At 33.3% G+C, this 8,267-nt stretch overlaps 1 protein-coding gene across 1 annotated transcript in view; it reads right to left on the bottom strand.

Annotated features, from left to right (window-relative positions):
- The window catches only part of Tbc1d8b (TBC1 domain family member 8B), an 84,244-nt gene that overhangs the window by 50,317 nt on the left and 25,660 nt on the right, over positions 1-8,267 (bottom strand). The window contains exons 3-7 of the mRNA XM_019206061.2: positions 7,630-7,748; positions 6,927-7,152; positions 5,991-6,231; positions 1,372-1,579; positions 447-611 (exon numbers count right to left, since the gene is read on the bottom strand). Of these exons, the coding sequence (XP_019061606.1) occupies positions 447-611; positions 1,372-1,579; positions 5,991-6,231; positions 6,927-7,152; positions 7,630-7,748 (959 nt within the window). The remainder of the gene's footprint in view (positions 1-446; positions 612-1,371; positions 1,580-5,990; positions 6,232-6,926; positions 7,153-7,629; positions 7,749-8,267) is intronic.

Below are 8,267 nucleotides of genomic sequence, written 5' to 3'. Positions count from 1 at the left end.
AGTTTTAGCTTTTTTTTTTTTTTTTGGTTCCAGGCAATGAACTCGGGTCCTTGAGCTTGCGAGGCAGGTGGTGGAACCACTGAGCTAAATCCCCGGCCCCCAGATTAGTTTTAAATTATCTCTACAGTAAGAAAATCATTTTCAAAAGCATTGTTGAAATCTTAAATATAGTTTGAGTTAAAAGCCTATTTATATGAAAATACAAGGTATGTTTATACAAAAGCCAGCAAAAATATAAGGCTCAAATGATAATACTTTTAAAAGTATGAGTTCCTAAAGAAGATAAAGTCCTTAACTCTTCTGCTTTATACTGTGATTTAGAGAATATAATTTACTTAGATCAGTCTTCTAACAAAAACATAGGTATTAATATGAAAGGTAATATTAATTCCTTTTGAAAGACTAGACCTTCAAAACACAAAATGATTTGACTGATATATAATTACCTCTGTACTAATATCACACTGACTTGAAGCTGTGCCACACTTGAGCCTGAGTTTTGCCACCAATTGCTCAGAGTCTTTAACTTCACTAAAGCGGAAAGCTGTTTTTCCTTTGATGCTAATGATGACAGATTTGCTGGAATCATCTGTCTTATCTACAGCTAAGACCTGGAGATTGAAAAGAAATATAAGTGAATCACATTTTTCCTTATTTCTTACACGTGCAGGTAAAATGTGGTTGACTTACTCTTTTTTTTCAGCTTTAATTGAATTTATTGGTACATTTTAGAGATACAGTACAGTTACATTCATTACTGGGATCTTGTACCTTTACATGACAGGTCTTAGTTCTCATTTTTTTCCCCTTGTCCCTGCCCTCCCTTCACCCCCTCCTCCCCTCCCCATCTACAACCACTTTATTTCCATCTTTTCATTATCTCACATTTCTTTCTTTTTCCTTTTTACCCTTCCCCTACCTGTCCCACCTTCCCTACACCTTTAGTGACTTACTCTTTCGTGGTAAAGTTTTAGTCCATGGCGCAACTTAAGAAATGGGCTTTAGGTATTAGTTGCGCCGATAATACAAGTAACCTTGGTGTAATCTTTCATTTCTCAAGAAAATGATTTAACATGTAGCCTTTAAAACTGATAATACAAACATAAAAATTCAGTGCTAAATGCTGACAATTTATTTCTAACATAAAAGCTATCATTTTTTTTCTTTCTGACAAAGGACACACAATGTGATAGTCTAAATTTTGGTATTCGTTTCTTAAAAGTCTGTATGATTCATTATGTCATCCTAAATATCCTTATCTGGTTTTAAAATTTTTTATTTTTTCTATTTTTACTTTCAGTAAAAATAGTTCTAATAAAACTAAAGGACATTTTACAAATTAAAACTGATATGTAAACAAATTTACATCACCTCTCGTAAGGGAATGATTACACTACACAGACTGCCATCTTGGCTAGCAAAGCAGATATAATTTTCTGAGATGCACATTTTTCCATGAGTATTGAAGTGGCTGAATGGTATCCATAAGAAGCATTCATGTACTTCTTTCAAGGTCTCTTCTTTTGGTAGCCGAAAAAAGGCATTAAATTGCTCACTGTGGGCTCTGTTTTCCAAACCTCTGCGGGAAAGAAAAAAAAAGGGGGGAGGTGGGCTTCAAATGATGAATTTTAAAGTGTATACATGCCTATATTGATTAATCTAAATGTTATATGAAGCAGACATATTAAACACTAAATGTTATGTTCTTCAAGGAATTCTGGAATGAAAAAATACAATGATTTCTACCAAGCAGATTTTGTCTGTTCTTTTTTCCAATTTAATTTTATTAGTAGATTAAAATGTACAAAAGCTAGAGATGCCATAGGTCTTCAAACCATCTGTTAAGGGGTGATTTGCTGGAAGACTATTATTATATATTTATAATATGTGATTATGGCTGAAGCCAAACTTGACAGACAGTAAGTTACATATTTGATTATCAGAAAATGAGGGAGTTATCCAGGTCAAACAAAATTTATTAAATGAATGTTTTAAAACATTCAAAGTTGGTCTTCTCTGAGTCTCTCCTCATGTTTATAGTAGCACAATTTGTAATGGCTAAATCTTGGAAACAACCCAAATGCCCTCCAACAGATGAATGGATAAAGAAGATGTAGATTTTTTACACAATGGAGTACTGCTCTGCCATAAAGGAAGATAAACTTGAGACATTTCTAGGTAAGTGGATGCACCTTGAGACCATACTCTTAAATGAAATAAATCAGACACACATGTTTAAATATTGCATTTTTTTCTCTGGTGTGAGAAATCAAAAGGGTGAATAAGGACTGAAATGTATAATACAGATTGTGAAACAGGAAGAAAATGTTCAAATGGTAAGGGGAACAGGGAAAGGGTAAGGGGAAAAGAAAAAAAAAAGAGAATACAGTGAGAACTTGAGTTACGTCCAGCCTCATATACAAACAACTTGTGTTATGACCGGAATTTTAGCTTTAATTTACGACCAAAGTCTTGAGTTATAACCCAAATGCCAGTCTTTCCTGTGTGGTGTTAATGGAGAAATCCTGGCCAATGTCTCTATGGACACTGAGATCTGCTTGAAAGAAATTGTGGCCTAAAATTATACAGGAGAGAGACTTTGAAGGCTGAGTAGAGAAGCCTGAGCTTTCGATTGACCCTGTAGTTGATGACCCTGTCGCTACAGCAGAGTCTGTAGACTTGCAGGTAGACAGAGGCGATGTTGAGGAACTGGCAGAGGAACACTTAGAGAATTGTCTACAGAGGAATCTCAGCAACTTCTGGCTGAGCAACCCAGAATGGCAGCTGAGGAGCTTTCTGAAGAAGACGGGGAGTATCAACAATCAGTGAAGCAAAGTTCTTCTGAAATAAAGGAAATCCTGAAAAAATGGACAGAACTACAAACACTTGTTGAGAAGACACACCCGGACAGAGAAAAAGCCAATCATTGCATTCACTTGCTTAATGATGATGTCATGTCATATTACAGAGCAGCGTTAAAGAAAAGACAAAAACAGACAACCTTAGACCAGTTTTTAGTTCTGAAAAGGTTGAGACCTACTGAGGTAGAAGTGGGTCCTAGTGGGCTACAGACCCTCTCAAGGAGAGAAAGGACACCAGAGAGCCAGATTCCTGATGTTCTTATGGAAGGGGACTCTCTTTCCAAACAATAACCACCTTCCATTTCATCCTCCTTTCCTGTAAGCCAAAGATGTCAACTTGAATGGTGAGTACAGTATGAAATGGTTGTTTCTGGTAAACCAGGCACATTTAATAACATTTGGTGAATACACTAGGAAAATCATTTGTGTTTCTGGTAAATTATGCATGTTGTACAACACTTTTTATTATGAAAAGGTTGGTTAAGGGTTCAGAATTCATTCTGGGTATTTCCATTATTTCTGATGGGAGAAATAGTCTTGACTTACAATCAACTTGAGTTACAACCAGCCCTAGCAAATGAATTGAGTTTGTAAGTCAAGGGTCCACTGTACAAGGAAATAAATGGAAATTAAGCTTTTGTAAATAAGGAGGGTAAAAAGGGTCAAAGGAATAGGATGAAACTGGGGAAAAAAGAAGAATCAAAATATATTAGGTAGGTAAAAATTCCCTATAATAAATGTGATCATTAGGTATATCTAAAGTGTACTAATAAACTCAGTTAAAAAATAAAACATCCAAAGTAGAGAAATAATACAATAGCATTCTGCTTGCCTAGTGTCTGGCACAGAATAGTTGTTGATAAACAGAAAAGACCTGTAAACTGAAACAAATATATAAGTAAAAAGTCACTTTTTTTATTATGAAAAGGTTGGTTAAGGGTTCAGAATTCATTCTGGGTATTTCCATTATTTCTGATGGGAGAAATAGTCTTGACTTACAATCAACTTGAGTTACAACCAGCCCTAGCAAATGAATTGAGTTTGTAAGTCAAGGGTCCACTGTACAAGGAAATAAATGGAAATTAAGCTTTTGTAAATAAGGAGGGTAAAAAGGGTCAAAGGAATAGGATGAAACTGGGGAAAAAAGAAGAATCAAAATATATTAGGTAGGTAAAAATTCCCTATAATAAATGTGATCATTAGGTATATCTAAAGTGTACTAATAAACTCAGTTAAAAAATAAAACATCCAAAGTAGAGAAATAATACAATAGCATTCTGCTTGCCTAGTGTCTGGCACAGAATAGTTGTTGATAAACAGAAAAGACCTGTAAACTGAAACAAATATATAAGTAAAAAGCAATCACTTTAAATAGTGTAATTTTTCTAGGGGCACTAAACACTTATGTTAAGCAGCAATGCTATCTGGGGTAGTAAATGAATTACACAAGTTCTAATTTAAATCTAATAAAGTTAAAAGCAAATTCATCCTCACTGAACCTATTGTTTGAGTATGTGGTACTTCAAAAAAATTCTGATTAATGTGACCAGATAACCATATTAATTTTGACTTCACTTAAGTTGCAATTTGGTGGGTTATTTTCATTATCATTTAAAAGCATGATTATGGCCTATTTATATGAATAGAAAGATGTCCATGACATATTATTGTGATAGACAAAAAGTATGTTATGCTCAGTCCCACTCATAGTTTTTACAAATATTTCTAATTTATGCATTAAAAGGGCTGGATGAATACTAAACTATCATTTCCACGCTTCTGTATTATTTAAATTATAGAAGTAACACATATTTGTGAAAACAAGCAGAAAGGAGACATTTAATAGGCTCACAACAGGCTCTCTTAATAATAGACAAAATGGATTTACTATATTTCATTTAAATATAGACTTGGCGATGAATAATTCATTGATAGATGACCTTCTATAGGAGATTTTAAGGAAAATGAAATGGTTAAAATGATTGTTTATGGAAAACAATCAAAGGACAAACTACAAAAACAAATATTCAACTATAATATAGCATGAACAAGACCCAATCCTATAGAGATCTACTTATAAATCATGCATGTTGAGACTTAATTTTGGTAATAAAGTATGAAATATCCAACTATTCTGATTTCCAGAAAATAGGCATTATCACAAGGAATTCTTGTAAGGATTCACATATGAATCCTTATTCATATGGAGTTTAGGAATGGTTTAGAAATAGGCAGGAGAAACAACTGTACCCAGTTAGGGCTGTGTAATAGTCATACAATGCTCTAAGTCATTTGTGCCAGTGTATCCATAGAACTTTGGCATAGATTCTTCTTATATTTTCTCATACAGTCTATACCTTCATCTTCCTTGCCAAAAGCTGCTTTCACTAGTATTTCTGGATTCTCCACTTTCCTCTTCCTCTTTGGCAAGCTCTGTTTATTTGACTGAGTGTTCAGCAGGATGAAAAAGCTCTGGTCAGTTCCAGCAAACTGAATATAGCAGCAGATAGCTACTATCAGTCATATACTTCTGATGTAGGCACTTACAATGATTTGCATTTACCTAGTGGTTTACACTTTAAAAAGTGCTTTTACGTGATTCACTCACAACTCGTAAGTGCTCTCTAAAGTAGAAATAATAGATTAGGAAATTGAGGTCCTGAGACATTATGGCTGTATTTCTGTTTTTATTCTTAAGTTCATGCACTACTAGCTCTATTACCTTGACTCATCATAAAAATTATGCCATGTGTACATTATTTTAAAACGTTAACATGGTTAGCAATGGCAGACCTGAAATTATCTACACTACTTATAGAGAAATTAGAGTTAGACTAACCATACACACAAAAACCTCTCTACATTTCTAAAAGCACTCCAGGGCAAAACCTATCTAAATCAGGAAAAAATAACTTTCAAACATAATTTCTATTATTTCTTAGCATTAAATTTTCATGGAGAGGTTGAAACAATCTGAAATACATATGAATAAATTTACAAAAACATACAGGATGTTGGGATGATTAACATGATGTTGTTGATGATTAAGTTCAAACAAAAACTATCACATAACACTTAATGCTTATTAATGCTACTGTTCTTAGCATAAGAATATTAAGCTTTGATTACCTTTTAGTAATTTGTAGAGGATCATCAAGGATTGGGTCATTATCAAATGTTTCCTTATCAAAAAGTCTCCTTACAGCATAGTTTGCCAATTGTTCCATAAGAAGGTATGTTTGGTTAGTGTGCAAAAACATTGAAAAGTAGTAATCTTCCCCTTGGGAACACACATGAATACTCTCTGTCAGTATGACATTTGAAGTCTTTTCAAGTTTTGAGACTGCATCCCAGGAGATAATGAGTTTTACTGTAAACAAGAGTTGTAAGTAGGCATGATTAAATGTTCTCATACTGATTTATGTGTAATTCAGGTCTTTTCAAATAATAGCAACTCGAGAAATGCTGTGAACAGCTAAAATACTTTAGAGTTTGAGATTTGTTAAAATTGTGAAGGATCACCACAAATATACAATAATCAGTGATTTTAGGAATGGATACAATTTTAAAGAATTAAAACTGATTTTGATTTAATGTTTAAAACTGTTTATATAGCAACTACAAAATTATGTAACCACTGAATAAAAGCCATATATATGCGATAAATAATACTGTTTGTCCCTCTTTGTGGCTGCAAAGTAAAATGTGGCTCATTAAGCACAACGTCTACTAGATTTACTGTCTTATGTTTACAACAAGGACTAAAATATGGACTGAATCAAGTAGATAGTTTTTAACAAGGAAAGAAAGCAGTTATATGCCAGATTGCTATTATTAATAGTCATTCACTTATCACACTGTGCAAAGCTTTCCATACATATGTCTAATAGTTTCCTTGTTAAGCAATCAGACCTAAAAGGATTTACTCTAGATGAAATGAACTTCTTGATTAATTACCTTTAATATGCATCCAAGTAAGTACTTTATATACAACCTAACACTAGCACAAAGTTGATAGGTCAGTCAGCAAATTCAAAGCCATGGTAAGCAACAGAAACCACTTACTTTCTGATCCCAACAAAAAAGAATAGAAGCTCAGAAAGTTGGTACTAAGGTAGAGCCAACCCTGACAAGGAACCCGTCCTTTCCAATAACTGCACGAATAATAGGTCACTAATTTTTCCTGCTCTGGTAAACCAAATGATTTTTCAAATTTCAAAAGGGCTTCTCGAAATTTCTCAGGATCATCTTCTTTTGCAAAAGAATGTTTTCCCTCTTCGGCAATTAATCCCTAGAGAAGACAAAATATTTTCTGAAAATTTATTATCACCTACCAACAAAAATATATTTAATTTTAAATAGCTGTTTGAATACAATTGTATATATCTATATGTTACATGTACACATACATACTTCTCCTAGGAGAGAGGTGAGCAGAATTTCTTTGTTCTAGTGTTTTTTTATTGTCTCACAAGGAGCTACCACAAATACAGATGTTAACTGTATTCTTTTAAATGAACAAAAGGCTTTTTCAACCTCCAACTCAAGAAATACTGAAATGAAAATATTGCTAAGAATTGCACAAAGGCATCAAAGATAAACCATGGCCTTATAATTTTGTTAAGCACTAGTCAAGCATTTGTATGTGTGCTTCTATTAATCCTGAAGGTGTCAGTAAACAAAAAAACTTTTATGCAACCTCTGATCCTTATATAAAAGGGTCAAAGTTTTTAGTATTCCACTTTAAAAATATACCCATATCACTTACTCTTATCTTTCCTTGTACAAAATTAGTAATATCTTCATTTGAGTCAAACACAGATAAGGTCTTCATGATATTTTGTTCCAACCAATCCCAATGCTTGGTTATTTCTTCTCTGTTGGCTCCTGATTGTAAGAGGATAAAAGACTCAAGGAAAACTCCACAACAAAATTGATCTTGAAATTTACCAAGTTAGTTTAAAAAGAAGTAAAATATTTGCTTACTTTCAGAAATGATGGTCTTAAAGAAATAAAGGCATTAACATTTATTCTTTAATCTCTATTATGTGAACATAAGTATTTGTCATTTTAAATAGAAAGAATAAAATATCTAATGAAAGGGGAGAAAAGTAATTATTGCTCATGAGAAAAGATATAAAATTCTGTAAACAAAATAGTAAATGGTACCTAGAGAATAAGAATTATCTTATATTAAAGAATATGTAGAGTATCAAAAACAACACATGAATATTTCAATTCTTATTCTAGAAATACAACTAGCATCATGTCTATAATCCGTGTGGCTGAAAACAGCACATATGTGACAATTTTATGCATGCTGTGTGAGTATGGATTTAAGCTCTGACGAGTATGGGCCGGGATTTAGCTCAGTGGTTCTGCTACCTGCCTCGCAAACAAGGTCTC

The sequence above is a fragment of the Fukomys damarensis genome, unplaced genomic scaffold, assembly GCF_012274545.1.
Source record: "Fukomys damarensis isolate Sample0158 unplaced genomic scaffold, DMR_v1.0_HiC HiC_scaffold_39, whole genome shotgun sequence".
Lineage (NCBI taxonomy): Eukaryota > Metazoa > Chordata > Mammalia > Rodentia > Bathyergidae > Fukomys > Fukomys damarensis.
This window is presented reverse-complemented; position numbering and strand designations above follow the sequence as displayed.